We start from the raw sequence: 19928 nt of genomic DNA on the forward strand, positions 1-19928 counted from the left end.
CCGGCCTCACAACCACAGACACATGTAGCCACACCAGCCCAGGACCTCCACATCCCGCTTCTTCACCTTCAAGATCGCCTGAGACGAGTCACCCAGCCAACTAAATGAAACGGTTTGTTTGTACAACTGAGGTATTTCGGCACAAATTGTCAGAAACCGTCTCAGGGAAGGTCATCTGCATGCCCGCTGTCCTCACCAGGGTCTTGACCTGACTGCATAACTGACTTCAGTGGGCAAATGCTCACCTTCGGTGGCCGATGGCACGCTGGAGAAGTGTGCTCTTCATGGATGAATCCCGGTTTCAGCTGTACCAGGCAGATGGCAGACAGTGTGTATGATGTCGTGTGGGTGAGCGGTTTACTGATGTCAACGTTGTGAACAGAATGCCCCATGGTTGTAGTAGGGTTATGGTATGGTATGGGCAGGCATAAGCTACGACAAAGAACGCAATTGCATTTTATCAATGGCAATTTAAATGCACAGAGATGCCGTGACGAGATCCTGAGGCACATTGTTGTGCCATTCATCCACAACCATAACCTTATGCTTCAGCATGATAATGCATGGCCCCATGTCAGGAAGATCTGTACACAATTTCTGGAAGCTGAAAATGTCTCAGTTCTTTCATGTCCTGCATACTCACCAGACATGTCACCCATAGAGCATGTTTGGGATGCTCTGGATCGATGTGTAGGACAGCGCGTTCCAGTTCCTGCCAAGATCCAGCAATTTTGCACAGCCATTAAAGAGAAGAGGGACAACATTTCACAGGCCACAATCAACAGCCTGATCAACTCTATGCGAAGGAGATGTGTTGTGCTGCATGAGGTACATGGTGGTCACACCAGATACTGACTGGTTTTCTGATCCATGTCCCTACCTTATTTTTAAGGTATCTGTGCCCAACAGATGCATATCTCTATTCCCAGTCATGTGGAAACCATAGATTAGGGCCTAATTTATTTATTTAAATTGACTGATTTTCTTATATGAACTCTTAGAAAATGTTTCATGTTGCGTTTATATTTTCTTTCAGTGGACTTCCCCAGAGTCAGATGAACTCATGGATACCATTTATGTCTCTGCATCCAGTATGAAGAAAGATAGAAACAGTTTTGTGACCCAATGCTAACCAGTGTTAGCGCAATGACTGGAAGTCTATGGGAAACACTAGTTAGTAACTTCCTTCAACCTGCTTGCAGAGATATAAAAATGAGTTCATATGACTATGGGGAAGTAAATGGAGGGCTTCATTGCCAAAATCCTGAAGTATTCCTTTAATTCTTTACTGAAGACTAATCTCTTCAGTAGGTCCTATGATTGAGTATAGTCTGGCCCAGGGGTCTGAAGCATGAACCACCCTTGCTGTCTCTGCCTGGTAGGCTCACCTCTCTCCACTGGGATTCTCTGCTTCTGACCCTATTACGGGGGCTGAATCACTGGCTTGCTCACGCTCTCCCATGCCATCCTTAGGAGGGGTGCATCACGTCTAGCCAGGCTTTTTTCGCTATACTTGACCTAAGTGGGGTGAGTCAGTGACTTGATCTCTCTTCCTGTCCTCAGGCTTGTGCAGTGGGGGAGATCTTTGTGGGCTATACTCGGCCTTGTCTCAGGGTAGTAAGTTAGTGGTCTGTTGATATCTGTTTGGTGGTGTGGGGAATGTGCTTTGGCATCGTGGGTGGGGTTATATCCTGCCTGGTTGGCCCTGTCCATGGGTAACTTTGGACGGGGCCACAGCGTCCCCCGACCCACCCTGTCTCAGTCCCCAGTATCTTTGCTTCAATAGTCTATGTGCCGAGGGGCTAGGGCCAGTCTGTTCTTTCTAGTGTAATTATGCTGTTTTATCTGGTGTCCTGTGTGATCTTAGGTATGCTAAATCTAATCCCCCTCCCTCCCTCTCTCTCTCTCTCCCTCTCTCTCTCTTTCTCTCTCTGTCCCTCCCTCCCTCTCAGAGGACCTGAGCCCAAACACCATGCCTCAGGACTACCTGGCCTGACGACTCCTGGCTGTCTCCAGTCCAGCTGGTCATGCTGCGGATCCAGTTTGTGCTGTTCTGCCTGCAGCTATGGAATCATAACCTGTTCACCGGTCGTGCTACCTTGTCCCGGACCTGCTGTTTCGACTCTCTCTCTCTCTCTACCGCACATGCTGTCTCGGCCTTTGAATGCTTGGCTATGAAAAGCTAACTGACATTTACTACTGAGGTGTTGACCTGTTGCACCCTCTATAACCACTGTGATTATTATTTGACCCTGCTGGTCATCTATATGGACGTTGGAATATCTTAAAGAATGATCCAGCCTTAATGGCCAAGGACTCTTATAATCTCCACCCAGCACAGCCAAAACAGGACTGGCAACCCCACAGCCTGGTTCCGCTCTAGGTTTCTTCCTAGGTTCCAGCCTTTCTAGGGAGTTATTCCTAGCCACCGTGCTTCAATATCTGCATTGCTTGCTATCTGGGTTTTCAGGGTGGGTTTCTGTATAAGCACTTTGTGAAAACTGCTGCTAGATATAAATACATTTGATTGATTGATTGATTGATTGATTGATTGGTTGGTTGGTTGGTTCAGGTGCATCATTCAAGTCCCCCACATACGACGTAAGTCGTTTTGTAAGTTATGAGACTCTGCTATCTCTCTCTGAGATGTCCTCCTTTTCTTCACAGTCTGACTTTCCATTCCAGCGTCCTCTTCTCTCGCTCACGTATGAATCAACTGGAGCTTTCAAATCCCACTCAGTGAATCCTCGGAGGCAGATAAGCATTTGAAGGAAGAAAAAGACCAGGGATGTGGAGAGCTGTGCTGAATTCCACAGAGCTATAGCGTATATGCTGGAGACACACACTCACTCATGCATGCATGTACATGCTCACACAGACACACAGGTGGAATTAGATCCCCCCCCAAGCCAGACTGAGATCTGAGTCTGTGGGTACCTCAGGTTATCACCTACCAGCAGCACAGGGGTAGTTAGAGCTATCGCTCATGCTCCCAGAGAGGGGAAGTACTCAAGAAGAGTCGAACAAGGCAAACTTGGGCTTAGCATGATAACAATAACTAAGGCGGATAAGTTTTGAAGAATTAAACTTTGGAGAAAGTAACGTTATGTGACGTTATCTGGAGGGATGGATTCCGAAGTTGCTAAACAAGATAGGAGTAGTGTAAAATGGTAATTTAGCAGATGATGCTATTCAAAGTGATTTACAGTTGACACATGGTATTCAGTACAGTATGTGTATGGCAGCTGCCTGTTGGCATTGCTTGGAGATAGGAATGGGGAAATCTAATCCTCAGGGTCTGAAGTACTGCTGTTTTTCTGACTTATTCGTGTCACTGATTGGCCAGAGAGTTTTCTCACCTGGGACATGTTCAGAAGGAAAACATGGTTGAACGTTGCAGATAGAAATGTCATGAATAAGAGACAAAATTATTCATTATTCTACATGTCATAGTCAGGCATGTTTGTTCTACAGTATATATTTCTACCCGAACGTTATGCCCCTGATGTCCCAGGTCTCTGACACAATGGAAAGGGTGAACACCAGCAATGCAGGCGACTTCGACATCTAAATTAGTGTACCCCTGGCTTATGTGATAACCTACCATACCTTTAGGCTCAACTCTATTTCCCTCCTACCGGCAAGTTGTAAAGATCCCATCCTCTTTTGTTCTGTCCAGTCTCACAGTCCCAAAGGAGGCACGAAGACACTGTGCCTTCTGAAGCAATTCACAGCAAAACCGCAGTGCAGAAAAACCCATTACCTTTGGAAAATAAGACGCCGCTGGTCCACAGAGCAGAAATTGCTTGAACAATCCCCCCTGATCTCAGCCCCGGAAAAATAAGTAAAGACGATTCTGAAAGTCAAGAAGATCCATAGTAGGTAAATAATAATGTGAGAAAAGGGCGAGGAGAATGCCAGCCAGGAAGTCCCCATGTGTCCATGTGCAGAGAGGGGCTTTAGACCTTACACACTCCAACAGGTCGGGATTTAACTCATCCTGTCTGTGAGTGGCACAGTATTACAGGTTTTTGGGCCTGGAGAGAGAAACATGATTGAGCCTCACTCACAGCGAGAGACATCAAGTCTTTAAATATTTCAATAGCTGTTTAGTGAAAACGGCCCTTAGCTTTGGATTCCATGTGTATCTCAGTCGGAATACACTGGCTCCCTGGGATCTAATAGTCTTACTGCAAGATGCCACCAAACATGAAAAGTAATATCCACCTGGGTCTTTACTGGCCTGTAAGCAATGTCAGCTTATGGAAATATCAATGTTTTACAGGGGGTGGGGGGGGGGCATGCAGAGATCAATGCATTTCATTTACAAATGTCCTGGATATATTCTGTATCTGGATATGGCTCAGTTATGGATAGCCAATATTCTCTACTAATATTCTCATTTGGATGGCTGAGAATTTGGTAATAAAAGGAATACAAAGAATAATTACCTCATGCATAATCATCTTTCAAACCATAGGTGGTTTTTATTGTCTGTGCAAACAAAAGGTCAGAAATACCCATACATCACTTCCTACATTTGGTTATTGCTTTTAATAGTCTTTGAAGACTCATCACAAACCCCTAATGTGCACACATCTGTTTCAAAGAAGCTATTCAGGGAATCACTGTTCAACCAAAGTGCTAACTTATTCAGAGATAGCACACTGAATATTCATTAGGAAGAACACAAGTTGGTTGGCTTTTGGTAGTTTCATAATTTTGATCAAATAAGCAATAGTTTGTCTATGGATATTTGTCTTCAATAGGTATACTGCTACTTACCTCTCTGCTACTGTCCATGTAGTGTGACAATTGGTTTGTAAAATATTGATATTGATATTTAATAGGTCTACTATTCAACGATAGCTGTCTGGAATAAGTCTACTATAACTGTTACTTATCTGCCTTATTCAAGAGCTATGTTGTGTTTAGATGTTTGTAAGAGACAGTCAGATGTTCTGAGAATTCAGCATGGTGGAATGGGAACATTTCTTCACCAACCTCTCAAACCCAGCCCCAAGTATGATTCTGGAAAATATTGCCAATTTTTACACCATTTGGCAAATTGTTTTTCACAAAATGTATTTTGCACGAAATATATCTATTTCAATAAGATTATTTACTGAGCTTGACAATTGAACACATATTTCTTCCCAGTAAAGTATGCCTAATGTGGAAGTGATGTAACTTTTTTTTCTCACAGGCCAATGTCCTTGCCGGAGTGGCATTCCTCAATTAACAACAACAAAAAACAGCTGCTGCATCTTTGACAAGCAACCAAAGCAATTCAGCATATGAAACTAAAAAACAAGCATATCCCTTTCTCTCTCCTCCATTACCTACAAGGCAGGCCAACTTGTCTAGCATGTTATCTGATGTATATTACCTTTGATATTGTAGAAAATCAAATAAGTGGACATTTGAAAAACGATATTTCCATAGCATGGACAAGAGAGGCCAGGGGTGGTTGGTTTTAGATCTGGAACTCATGCAGGTACAAAGCTATTTAAAATGTATGCCTAGAAGCACAACACTTGATTCAGCTAATCAACTATTAATCAAAGCCTTGGTTGGTTGAATCAAGTATTAATGCTGGGATGGAACAAAAGCCTGCAGCACAGCGAGTGGGTTCAGGGTCCCTATGAACTGGTTTGAAGATAGGTTGGAGCAGGTGTTGTTGGAGAGCCATTGATTTAACTTGGAGCTCCACCTACAGAAACTATTGTAGTATTACAACTACTTGTTACGTTGCCATTCCCCCCCATCTTTCTGTATAGTCCTACATTATGTATGAGAGCATTACATCTGTGATGTATTGTTGAACTGTTTCCCAGATTATGGGTGTGTTTGAGAGCATTAAATCTGTGATGTATTGTTGAACTGTTTCCCAGATTATGGGTGTGTTTGAGAGCATTAAATCTGTGATGTATTGTTGAACTGTTTCCCAGATTATGGGTGTGTTTGAGAGCATTAAATCTGTGACGTATTGTTGAACAACTTCACCGATCCCAGACTGTAGCTTTAATGACACTTCACTGAATCATTTCAGAATGTATCAGACAAATACATCATTGGTGTCAACATACTTTATTGCAGAGAGATAAAAATATACATTTCCACTTGTTTCAGCAATTAACAGTCACAATATTATCCTGTCTTACTCTTAGATGACATGCTAAGGAAACAAATTAAAGCATGTAACATACATTGGCAAACTTTAACATACGCACAAATACTCAGACTCACTAGTTAAGATTTTATTTGCACATGAAAAGCCCCACCTGCAAATATAATCAATGAAGGTTAAGCACGAAAACAGTGGAACTTTTACCACGTCAGCACTCAAACTACGAAATGACATTGATCGAACAGTGAAGGGCACTCTGCGATTTTACACTACATAGGGTGTATTCATAAGTGCACACCATAGCTAAACGTTTTGCAATGAAAACGAGTTTCTTCAGGTAGTCCCTTCCCGTTTCAGTGTCTAGTGAATACACTCCAGACACCAGCACTGTAGTGAGCGATTCCCTGATGAAGGTACGGACCACAGAAAGCCAGTAGTAGAATATAGAACATTTCCAACTGTGTCATTGTCTACCATCACCCAGATTCCAGCCAGTCCACAGTCCTATTATACATCTCTACATGTAACAATCCTTTTTGAGTTACAGTTCTATTATGTAAAATGTCTCACACAGTGGAGGCTGGTGGGAGGAGCTATAGGAGGACAGGCTCACTGTAATGGCTGGAATGGAATAAATTTAACGGTATCAAAAATATGGAAACCACATTAACTCCTTACCATTTATTCCATTCCTGCCATTACAATGAGCCTGTCCTCCTATAGTTCCTCCCACCAGCATCCACTGATCTCGCACACATCCAAGTTCACAAACCAGCAGACTAGACCGACACTACTCCACTCCTTTTGGTTTCCAAAAGTCTTTGTATCCGTTCCTGAACAGCAGAAGGCACAATCCCTAGCCTGGGTGTCGGTCTGTTTCTGCCCTTTTGCCAACTCCTTCTGGAATCGTCTTGGACAACGACAGAAATGGACTCAGCCAGAGCACAAACAGATCTGGAACCAGGCTACAATCCTCCCTGCAGGGCGCCATTCCATTCCACTCTCAGACTTACCCAACCTCATAGGTAGTTCTCATTGGAGCACACCATAGCAAAACATTTTGGAACAGAAAACAAGTGCTTCTTATTGGACAAGCTCAGGTAGTACCTCCCAGTCGCACTCCGTTTCCTCCATTCTATGCCTACAGAACATGGCCCCCTGGTTTAGGTGTGGTAGATGGTGTCTACCTGACCCAGGGCATTGTTCAGCAGGGAACAACATTGCGGAACGTTCAGAAAGAAATACATTACCTAGAAAAAATATGCCGCAATGAGTCATCACGTCATCTCTATTCATGGCGTTTCTAGCTGCAACAAGTTTGCCTACCGAACACAACCCAGTCGTGTTTACTAGGGATCCATGTTTAATAGTACAAGCAACAGAATTTTTTTTTGTTTAAGTGCGGCAACGGAAACCAAAATGCAAAAATGTTTCATGGACGAGTCCGGGTCCATGGTTCTACAGGACCCAGGTGTGGTGAGGAGTTGTCTAGGTGTAGTACTAGGTGTAGTAGATGATCTCTGGGATCTGTCCGTCCTCCACTGACGTGCCGTTGTTGTTCCCAGGAGAGCTGAAAAAGAAAAAGGTGGTCTTGGTCCCCGTGGCGGACTCCTGGCTCACTTTCTTTAACCCTTTAGTGCCGTAGTGAGAGTCCGGGCCCTACAGGAGACAAGTGGATTGTTAGCAAAGAGAAATTATGCACAAAACGCAGTTTTCGCAACGTACTGAAATGATCCACCTTGAAAGTTTGACATAAAACATTCCTAAAAAATTGTAACAGTGAACTAATGGACACAATACACAAATAACTGTTTATACTGTAGTTGTTTTGTGTGAACAATCCCTTTAAGATGAGCTGACGATTAAAATGTTCATACAAAGTCTCAACTGTGGTCACACAGGGTTGATGATCTAGTAGAATACAGACCAAAACTAGTTTGCATCAACATTTGATTCAAGTCTATAATAACTATGCTGATGTTAGCAGCAGAGGCAAAAATAAAACACAATAGCCTATTTGTTCGTAAACATGCACTTGAGTACTGTCGTTATGGGGTGAGCGTACCTTTAAGGTTGCACCTGAGAACTGTCGTTATGGGGTGAGCGTACCTTTAAGGTTGCACCTGAGAACTGTCGTTATGGGGTGAGCGTACCTTTAAGGTTGCACTTGAGTACTGTCGTTATGGGGTGAGCGTACCTTTAAGGTTGCACTTGAGTACTGTCGTTATGGGGTGAGCGTACCTTTAAGGTTGCACTTGAGTACTGTCGTTATGGGGTGAGCGTACCTTTAAGGTTGCACCTGAGTACTGTCGTTATGGGGTGAGCGTACCTTTAAGGTTGCACCTGAGTACTGTCGTTATGGGGTGAGCGTACCTTTAAGGTTGCACCTGAGTACTGTCGTTATGGGGTGAGCGTACCTTTAAGGTTGCACCTGAGTACTGTCGTTATGGGGTGAGCGTACCTTTAAGGTTGCACCTGAGTACTGTCGTTATGGGGTGAGCGTACCTTTAAGGTTGCACCTGAGTACTGTCGTTATGGGGTGAGCGTACCTTTAAGGTTGCACCTGAGTACTGTCGTTATGGGGTGAGCGTACCTTTAAGGTTGCACCTGAGTACTGTCGTTATGGGGTGAGCGTACCTTTAAGGTTGCACCTGAGTACTGTCGTTATGGGGTGAGCGTACCTTTAAGGTTGCACAAGCGGTGTAACTAACGTTGGGTAAAATCTCCACCGGCTCCTTGAACATGACTCTGAACGTGTTGGCTGTTCCGTCACAGCTGAAGCCCGTGTCGTTTGTTGCTAGCGTTAGGCTTTTGTCACTCTCAATAATCTGAAAAAAATTGATACAATTATTGTCAATTACTGTTTGCACTATAGCTTAAAAAAATTAAAAAGGTTTTCTGAACAAATTCACTATAATGGCCTGGATCGTGTTTAGTTGGCACCAAACGGGGGACAAAAACATTTGGAAACAGAAAGGTACTACCTGACCTTGTCTAATAACCCAGGTTTTTGGTTTTCCATTGCAAAACGTTTTGTTACTATGTGCCCTACTCGACACAACCCTGGTAACCAGATCTCTTAGTGCTTCATACGCAGTAAGGAACATTGGAGAAGTTATCGTGTGACTAAAGCACTAACAGGACACATTTGGTCTGGCTACCAGGCTGATAACATCATTAGCTCTTCATTATTAAATGCTTACCTGTATATTAACCTGATAGTCCGTAGGTCCGTGGATCGAGCCATACAGTCCGAAACCCACCACTGATATTCTTCTATTTACATTAAATCTACAGGAGATGGAAATTACAAGATACCTTTAGAAACCTCAAACGAACGAACACAGCCTTTAATAATACACATGCAGTAGAAACTCCACCAATGGGAGACGAACACAGCCTTTAATAATACACATGCAGTAGAAACTCCACCAATGGGAGACGAACACTGCCTTTATTAATACACATGCAGTAGAAACTCCACCAATGGGAGACAAACACTGCCTTTAATAATACACATGCAGTAGAAACTCCACCAATGGGAGACGAACACTGCCTTTATTAATACACATGCAGTAGAAACTCCACCAATGGGAGACGAACACAGCCTTTAATAATACACATGCAGTAGAAACTCCACCAATGGGAGACGAACACTGCCTTTATTAATACACATGCAGTAGAAACTCCATCAATGGGAGACGAACACTGCCTTTATTAATACACATGCAGTAGAAACTCCACCAATGGGAGACGAACACTGCCTTTATTAAAACACATGCAATCGTCTCTGCCAATGGGAGTGTGGTGAAGAGGTATGAGGCTGGAGAAAGACCATCGCTCAAATTCAACTGGTTGACTCCTTTAACAGCACACATTGCAATAGAAGAACAACCATCTCAAACTATTTTGGGGGTGTTGAGTTGCATTGAAATGTTCCACCACTGTAAAAAACAGTGATGTGGCAGGTTTTTTATGGCTCTGCCAGAAGCAACCCCCCTCCAAAAATATGTTGAACCGACTTATTATTTTGACATTTTGTCATTTATTAGACACTCTTATCCAGAGTAATCAGGTTTAAGTGCCTTGCTCAAGGGCACATTGACAGAACCTTGTCGGCTTTGTTTTTCAAAACAGCAACCTTTCTTACTGTCCCAACACTCTAACCACTAGTCTACCTGCTGGTTACTGGCCCAACAATCTAACCACTAGACTACCTGCTGGTTACTGGTCCAACAATCTAACCACTAGACTAACTGCTGGTTACTGGCCCAACACTCTAACCACTAGGCTACCTGCTGGTTACTGGCCCAACAATCTAACCACTAGACTACCTGCTGGTTACTGGCCCAACACTCTAACCACTAGACTACCTGCTGGTTACTGGCCCAACGCTCTAACCACTAGACTACCTGCTGGTTACTGGCCCAACACTCTAACCACTAGGCTACCTGCTGGTTACAGGTCCAACGCTCTAACCACTAGCCTACCTGCTGGTTACCGGCCCAACAATCTAACCACTAGGCTACCTGCTGGTTACTGGACCAACGCTCTAACCACTAGGCCACCTGCTGGTTACTGTCCCAACGCTCTAACCACTAGGCTACCTGCTGGTTACTGGTCCAACGCCCTAACCACTAGGCCACCTGCTGGTTACTGGCCCAAGAATCTAACCACTAGGCTACCTGCTGGTTACTGGTCCAACGCCCTAACCACTAGGCTACCTGCTGGTTACTGGTCCAACGCTCTAACCACTAGGCTACCTGCTGGTTACTGGCCCAACACTCTAACCACTAGACTACATGCTGGTTACTGGTCCAACAATCTAACCACTAGGCTACCTGCTGGTTACTGGCCCAACGTTCTAACCACTAGGCTACCTGCTGGTTACTGGCCCAACGTTCTAACCACTAGACTACATGCTGGTTACTGGCCCAATGCTCTAACCACTAGACTACATTCTGGTTACTGGCCCAACGCTCTAACCACTAGGCCACCTGCTGGTTACTGGCCCAACACTCTAAACACTAGGCTACCTGCTGGTTACTGGCCCAACAATCTAACCACTAGGCTACCTGCTGGTTACTGGACCAACGCTCTAACCACTAGGCCACCTGCTGGTTACTGTCCCAACGCTCTAACCACTAGGCTACCTGCTGGTTACTGGTCCAACGCCCTAACCACTAGGCCACCTGCTGGTTACTGGCCCAAGAATCTAACCACTAGGCTACCTGCTGGTTACTGGTCCAACGCCCTAACCACTAGGCTACCTGCTGGTTACTGGTCCAACGCTCTAACCACTAGGCTACCTGCTGGTTACTGGCCCAACACTCTAACCACTAGACTACATGCTGGTTACTGGTCCAACAATCTAACCACTAAGCTACCTGCTGGTTACTGGCCCAACGTTCTAACCACTAGGCTACCTGCTGGTTACTGGCCCAACGTTCTAACCACTAGACTACATGCTGGTTACTGGCCCAATGCTCTAACCACTAGACTACATTCTGGTTACTGGCCCAACGCTCTAACCACTAGGCCACCTGCTGGTTACTGGCCCAACACTCTAAACACTAGGCTACCTGCTGGTTACTGGCCCAACACTCTAAACACTAGGCTACCTGCTGGTTACTGGCCCAACGCTCTAACCACTAGGCTACCTGCTGGTTACTGGTCCAACACTCTAACCACTAGGCCACCTGCCGCTCATAAGTGTTTCTCTCCACCGAGGTCTGTAGAAAAAGGCTTATAGGTTATTGAAGGACAAACCAGTGTTGTACTGAGGCTGCATTTGACACACCATCATCTGAATTAGAATGAATAGTTTATCTTTTTCCGTCTGAATAATTTGCATGTCCAAAAAACAAATACGAGCAAAACAAAAGTCATTTCTGTGCAAGGGCTTTTAGTCATTGTAATTGTATAGTGAGGGGCCGGTAGGACATTGTCACAGTGTAGACAAGCAGGTACACAGTCTCACCTGATCCTGTCACTGGTGCCACTGTATCCCCAGCGACTTTCAACCTGCTGGAACCTACTAATGCTGCCCTCCTTTCCTCGGAGGCAGCAGCGGGGCCTGTCAATGTAGTCTACCCGCGGCTTGGGGTTTACTGTAAAGTGTAAAAACAGATTTACCACCTCCCGATCGAACAATATTCCAGACTGGGCAGGCCCTGTTGCACAAGAAAGAATATCAAACTGGTTTCAGACTGGGCAGGCCCTGTTGCACAAGAAAGAATATCAAACTGGTTTCAGACTGGGCAGGCCCTGTTGCACAATAATTAATATCAAACTGGTTTCTAGGGCTGGGTTCATTGGACAGCAGAAACACAAACACATTTATAAAATGATTATACACCGTTATGTTCAAAATGAATTCTAGGTTACAAGTATGTTCAAGTATTTACATTTTACAAAACTGAGCTTGATGAAAAGCAGTGCTTACTCGTATTAAAAAGTAATAACATTTAGGATATGTTTAATCTGACAAAGCAGAGTTCTAACTTATTTAGCATTTTAAACTACAACTTTAGATAGTGTGTGTGTTTGTCTTTCTGTTTATGTGCTTCTGTCTCTGTGTGTATGTCTCAGACAGAGAGATGCCCACCCGCAGCAAACTCCTCAACAGTCATGAGTGGGAAGCGGATGAGGGTTAGGGCCTTGCCCAGAACCTTCTGTTTGTTCTCAGAGGTGAGGGGAAGCTGTTGCCTGTAACACTCGGCATCCGCCCAGCGCACCACCGCACCAAATAGACGGTTTTCGCGAATCCCCAGGGTGTCTCTCTCCAGCACTGCACACAGCGTATCTAAAAACACAGGCTCAGTGTTAGGTCTAGTCTACACAGTATGACAAAAAGGGAAGGGGTTAGGGTATGATAGTTAGGTTAGGGTCAAAGGTTAAACTCAATTGCCTCCAGAACGCACCCAGAAACCAACACACACTTAAAGCAGTCAATTTCTTCCACTACCTCTATGATGGGAATCCTAATAAAATACTGATGGATTCTATTAAAATGTAACATGTTTCAAGTTAAACTGTAGTTAGTTTGTATCCTGTTTAGTGAAAGATTACTGTGAGTATTAATGGAGTTTAGGCCATGAAACTGTGTGTACGCTCATTTAGAAACCATGACCTAATGATCAGAACAGAAGATGGACGGGGTGTGATTCTGACATCTGGCTAAACAAAGAGGACCATGGACATTCCATGGAGCCAGAGGGAAACTCATTGGGGTCATAAAATGTATAGCTGGGGAGGTGACACCTACAAGGGAAGAATATAAAATGTGTTGTGAGCTTTCTAATTGTAAACACTCAGCTGACTGTATCCTTGGTATTAAACACATGACACTTCTATTGAGCTTTTGGTCTCAATTCCTTATTGCAAAGAGGTTGCAATAGCATTTTCCTTTTTAACAACACTATAAGTCTATTGGCGGTTCCACTGTATATCATTGGGATATGTTCCTGTATATCATCCACTGTATATCATTGGGATATGTTCCTGTATATCATCCACTGTATATCATTGGGATATGTTCCTGTATATCATCCACTGTATATCATTGGGATATGTTCCTGTATATCATCCACTGTATATCATTGGGATATGTTCCTGTATATCATCCACTGTATATCATTGGGATATGTTCCTGTATATCATCCACTGTATATCATTGGGATATGTTCCTGTATATCATCCACTGTATATCATTGGGATATGTTCCTGTATATCATCCACTGTATATCATTGGGATATGTTCCTGTATATCATCCACTGTATATCATTGGGATATGTTCCTGTATATCATCCACTGTATATCATTGGGATATGTTCCTGTATATCATCCACTGTATATCATTGGGATATGTTCCTGTATATCATCCACTGTATATCATTGGGATATGTTCCTGTATATCATCCACTGTATATCATTGGGATATGTTCCTGTATATCATCCACTGTATATCATTGGGATATGTTCCTGTGTGAATAATAGGCCATACTGATGCATACCTAGGTCAATGTCAGTGAATCCTTCTGCGTTTATGGCATCACCGGTGCTTTTGTCTATTGTTTCCAAACAGAGGCTGGCAAGCTGAGGCTCATCGAATAGTCTGGCCTGCAGAAAGAATGAGCACGGTCCAAGATGACACATCAGCATGAGACACATGGGGAAGTTGTCTGTTCAAGTACCGCCCCACCAATTTGCACTTGATTTGATAAAGGCATAACGTAATATACAACATTCTAGGATCAAACTTGCTCGCTCAACAGAACAAAAACAGGAAACGAGAACACTTGAATATACCTTACATTTTTGAAGATGTTTTGTTTTGGAAGCACATTGGCCTACGCAAATACTTTGGACAGTGGACATGGACAGTGTGGGATGTGACCTGTGTTTAAGCTAGTTTATTCTGTAGTACTACCCAAGTCATCTAGGCCTGTGTATTATCTTCAGTCATGGCTTAGTTTTTGGAGTTTTGATTACCCTGTTCTGAATTGTTACCCAAGAGGAATTGGCAGAGATGCCATCTTGGCTATTCTTTCTAAGTGATGAACTACAGTAGTCTATTCTATTTAGTGAAGAGCTGGCATATTCTTTAGTACCCACATGAGGGTTTTATGTAATATAGTTAATGATACCAGTTCTATATACTACCTGAGTGAGTAGCAGTATTATGTAGAATAGTTTATGCAATAGGAGTTATATTAGCAGCCCTATATACCTGAGTGAGTAGCATGAATGCATTGTCTGCCCTGAGGTGTTTGGTAAGGAACTCCACACACTGAGTCTCTAGAGCAGGAACGGCATATTTCTTCGCCGTGTACAGAGTGGTCATCACCGTCTCTGGTCCTATGTGGACCTCGTCAGAGTACAGGAACCTACACACACACACACACACACACACACAGTAAGTGGTCAAAGAAGGTGGGATGTACAGGCTTCCAGAACACCAGAATGTTTGACTTCTAAAACAAAAGCTTGACATTGCATATAGAAGAGAAAAACGTTTCATTTTTTAAAAGAGGTAGTTAGGCATAGTAATCAGGAATAGCTCAGGCAGGAGCCTCGTTTGATATCACTTTCATCAACTCACATCAAATCAAATTGTATTGGTAACATACACGTAATTAGCAGATGTTATTGCAGGTGTCTCAAAATGCTTGAGCTTCCAGCTCCAACAGTGCAGTAATATCTAACAAATTACACAACATATACATAAAACACACACCATTCTAAGCAGGAATCAATTAAGACTATGTACATATGGACGAGTGATGACAGAGCAGAACGGACTAAGATACAGTAGAATAGTATAGAATACAGTATATACATATGGATGAGCAATGTCAGAGCGGCATGTACTAAGATACAGTAGAATAGTATTGAATACAGTATATACATATGAGATGAGTAAGCCAGATATGTAAACATTATTAAGTGACTAAGATACAGTAGAATAGTATAGAATACAGTATATACACATATGAGATGATTAAGCCAGATATGTAAACATTATTAAGTGACTAAAATACAGTAGAATAGTATAGAATACAGTATATACATATGAGATGAGTAAGCCAGATATGTAAACATTATTAAGTGACTAAGATACAGTAGAATAGTATAGAATACAGTATATACATATGAGATGAGTAATGAAAGATATGTAAACATTATTAAGTGACTAAGATACAGTAGAATAGTATAGAATACAGTATATACATATGAGATGAGTAATGAAAGATATGTAAACATTATTAAAGTGACTAGTGTTCCATTCCTTAAAGTGGCCAGTGATTACTAGTCTATACCTATAGGCAGCAGTCTCTAATGTGTTAATAATACATGAATATTATCATACAGACAATGCAATGTCAGCACTCATAACATAAGGGGAACAATTTAACTAACGTACTGGGGTAACAAACACCTCTCTATAAATATATTATATCGCAATGCAGTGCATGGTCGGTCAATAGATGTTACCTTAGCAAGGCTAGGAAGGCTGCAGGTTCCACATCAGGTAACTCTATCTCGGCTGAGGTGGTGGCCATTCCCCCGTTGAACATGGCGTCAAATACTGCACTACCAGCAGCTAGGACGAATTTATGCGCTGGTATCCTCTGCGCCTGTCTACCTTTACCGACAATAAACCTAACGTCACTGAGCAGTTCGTTATTGAAGAGAAACGCGAAGCGCTCTTTTACTGAGCTCTTCGTGGCCTGCCAGTTGTACATAGGCTCCCGGTGAAGGCCACCCGACGGGGGTGAGATTGGTGCTGCGACCACGGGGACTGGCATATTCGAGGCCACTCCAGCATTTCTTCCCGCTCCAGAATGGGCGAAATTTGATGCTCGTCCTTCAAGATTGGACGGTGGACCAATGCCACCACCCCCAGTCGCCATTTCGTACCGTTGTCCTTATTGGCTTTTACGATTGATAACCGTGGAAAATATTAATGACGCATTTTTGCGTTTTATTGCGAATTTTTCACAGACTAATGGGCCAGTGTTTGTTACTGCTTTCTTTCTCGCTCTCCAGGAATGACGCACACTTCCGCGGTTTACGTCTCTTCCTGTGAATCCTTCTTGTTGTTTTCTTTTAACCCATTAGGTGGCGCTGTTTTCTGGTATCACGTCAAGCAGACAGCATCACTGAATACCTTTATTTTGGAATTACCACAAATCTGTCTGGATCATGCATATTAGACACCCGACACGAAACACGACAACACACAGTTGATCATTTCCACACAATCCGAATGCGGCAGAGCAAAACTGCTTTGCAACGAGCCAAGTATTCTCGAATAGTTTATATACTCGTTTTTTTAGTTAATACTTTCCAGCTAAATTCTGGAAAATTGTCAAATCTTTGAAACACGGCTCCAACCCCTCATTGCCCCGGCGGGTTTTGACAGCCTCTGGTCCCATACTAGACAACGTGTACATTTGTAGTGCTTTTAATAAGCGTTAGAGTTCAGCTGGCCACCTGCTTGAAAGGATCGTCTCTGAAAGAGGTAGTCCTTTAGTCGCCTCAACAGATTGTAAAGAATAATGCTCTAACAGACTCACATAGTTTATTTTCATTTCAACCATTTGATGTCTGTGATGTACTAAGTGCCTTGCTAAAGATCGATGTAAAATGATTCACTTGACCCCTTCTTATTACAGCTCTCTGTCCATAGTCGCAGGAAGTAGGGATTCTGAGGGTGTTGCAGCTCCCCCTGAAAAATCTGAATAAATATATATATATATTTACATATATAAATGTAATATTAATCTCTCTCTCTCTCTCTCTCTCTCTCTCTCTCTCTCTCTCTCTCTCTCTCTCTCTCTCTCTCTCTCTCTCTCTCTCTCTCTATATATATATATATACATAGATAGATAGATAGATAGATAGATAGATAGATAGATAGATAGATAGATAGATAGATAGATAGATAAAGGCGGAGATCCTTATGATAATTACCGCTAGATAGATAGATAGATAGATAGATAGATAGATAGATAGATAGATAGATAGATAGATACATAGATACATAGATACATAGATACATAGATAGATACATAAAGGCGGAGATCCTTATGATAATTACCGCCAATCTCCAAGTTATCTTGCCTAGCCAAGGTACGAGAATCCCTGACCAACTCCCCGCTACAAACTTTTTTTAACATCCCACTCTATTCTAAATATGCACTAGTGGTTTTAGAGCTGGGCATAGAACTGTTTCAGCTACTATGCTTGTTTTAGATGATGGGATTGCCTAGATCATAAAAAACATTGTGCTGCCTGATTTATAGACCTTTCTAAGGCATTCAACACCGTTGACCATTCCCTACTCATTCAAAAACTGTCAGAAATGGGCCTGGACAATAAGTATTTCAAATGGTTTAAGAGCGATCTGACAGACAGGACACAATGTGTGCTTTGTGATGGTGTCAAGTCTAATTTTCTCAATATTACGAAAGGTGAACAGCAGGGGTCTGTATTGGGACCTGTCCTTTTTAATGTTTATATAAATAATATTGGTCTATGTATTAAATCTTGTAATATTCATCTGTATGCAGACGATATGGTTCTGTATGCCATTGCACCGACTGTTGACCAAGCAATGTTAGAGCTGCGATCTGATTTAGTTGCATTACAGAAAGCCCTTGTTGATTTAAAACTTGAACTTAATGCAGGCAAAGCTAAATATATGTTGTTCTTTAATTAACTGAAAAATGTCTCAGATCGGCTACATATTCACTCATTGGATGGCTCTCTCTTCAAGCAGGTTCCCACCTATAACTATCTGGGCTTTGGATTTATAAAGATGTAACTTTTAAAAACATACTGAGGTTAGTTAAAAAGCTAAGATTTAAAGTGGGCTTATTTTTTAGAAATAGATCTTGCCTCTTCATGAACAGCAGGAAGCAGATTGTACAGTCAACTTTCCTGACAGTTCTTGAGTATGTTGACACCATTTACCTGATTGCAGCAGCCACTACTCTTAGTCTTAAACCTTTGGATGCCGTCTACCATATCTCCCTTCACTTTATTACAGGTGACAGTTTTAATACTCATCACTCCATCCTTTATCAGAAGGTCGTCTAGACCTCACTAGAATCCCGTAGATCACCTCCCTTCTTGTTTACAAAGCTCTGTTTCACAAGCTTCCAACCCACCTCACTTTCCTGTTGAAATATAAAAATATGAAATACCAAACCCATTTGCAACTCGAGGTCTCACTTGTCTCCACAAAGTTTGGTGAATCTGCCTTTAATTTGAATGCACCACAGTTATGGAATAACTTACAAAACAAATTCCACCTGGATTCCCTGGTACCAATAGGGCAGTTTAAAAGTTTGTTGTTAAATGAGTTCGCTGAAGTGTGCAATTGTTTCAATTGACTATTATAACTTGTTGTAATAACCTGATGTCATGTATTTATCTGTCTTGTAGTTTATTTTTTTTATCTTCTGTTGTTGTGTTGATGGATTTATTTGTCCTCGGGGCACCATTCCAAATGAGACACTGGTCTCAATTGGGCTCTCCTGATTAAATACAAGTTTTTTTTAAAAATTGTAGGCCATGGAAATATGTTGTCTGATGGATTTATATTGCACTACATAGAGTAGGCCAATGGCATTTAAATAGCCTAAATTCAAGATGGCCATATAGCTCATCATCACTTTGCTCAGTGGTTTCCAACCTTTTTCAGTTACTCCACCACCAACTGAAATTTGCTCTTCCAGGACCAGGGTACAAGCATTGCTAATAAATCACTAGCTTGCTATTCAGTGGAGTGGCTGTGTGGTCCCAAATCTGGGATTAAGGGGCTCTTTTCCAAGTTTAAAATTATAAACATTCAACATTGGCCATGCTGTCAATTAATCATGATTTGTGCCGCGTACAAAACAAGAGTTAACTTGGAACTGCAAAAACTTGACTTTAATGAATAAAAAAAACCCTGTGAAATCGTGAATAAATGAGCTCCGACTGGGAAAATAAATGTTGAACGGTCATCCAACTCGGAATTGTGAATCTGGCCTCTTTCTAGAGCTACGACCTTAAGATCATTGACGTCATCATGATTCAACCGTTTTTTTCAGAGTTCCCAGTTGTTTTGAAAGCATCATAAATTCAGAGAATGCCAGACTTTGATGACAAAATTTGCCCCAGAAGGACCATCGCGCCACCTTCCTGTTCAGGTGAGCACAGCACAACAAGGTGAGTCCAAAAATGTCATGTATGCTGCTGCATACATTATGTAATATGCCAAGGAGATATGTATACTGTAGCTAA

The 19928-nt window shown here is 42.5% G+C and overlaps 1 protein-coding gene across 2 annotated transcripts; it reads right to left on the minus strand.

Moving 5' to 3' along the window:
• Window positions 1-6071: 6071 nt before the first annotated feature.
• Window positions 6072-16705, minus strand: LOC110526698 (BTB/POZ domain-containing protein 1). 2 transcript variants are annotated; one of them, XM_036981185.1, is made up of 8 exons: window positions 16128-16705; window positions 14863-15019; window positions 14147-14252; window positions 12738-12935; window positions 12111-12240; window positions 9334-9421; window positions 8812-8958; window positions 6072-7789 (listed from the first exon to the last, which is right to left on the minus strand). In XM_036981185.1, exons 1-8 carry the CDS (start codon window positions 16544-16546, stop codon window positions 7631-7633), a joined length of 1404 nt encoding a protein of 467 aa, XP_036837080.1. In that variant the 5' UTR covers window positions 16547-16705; the 3' UTR covers window positions 6072-7630. The 2 variants fall into 2 exon arrangements, with proteins under 2 accessions (XP_036837080.1, XP_036837079.1); XM_036981184.1 differs by having other exon boundaries at window positions 12111-12303.
• Window positions 16706-19928: the final 3223 nt, after the last annotated feature.

Source organism: Oncorhynchus mykiss, chromosome 6, assembly GCF_013265735.2.
Source record: "Oncorhynchus mykiss isolate Arlee chromosome 6, USDA_OmykA_1.1, whole genome shotgun sequence".
NCBI lineage: Eukaryota > Metazoa > Chordata > Actinopteri > Salmoniformes > Salmonidae > Oncorhynchus > Oncorhynchus mykiss.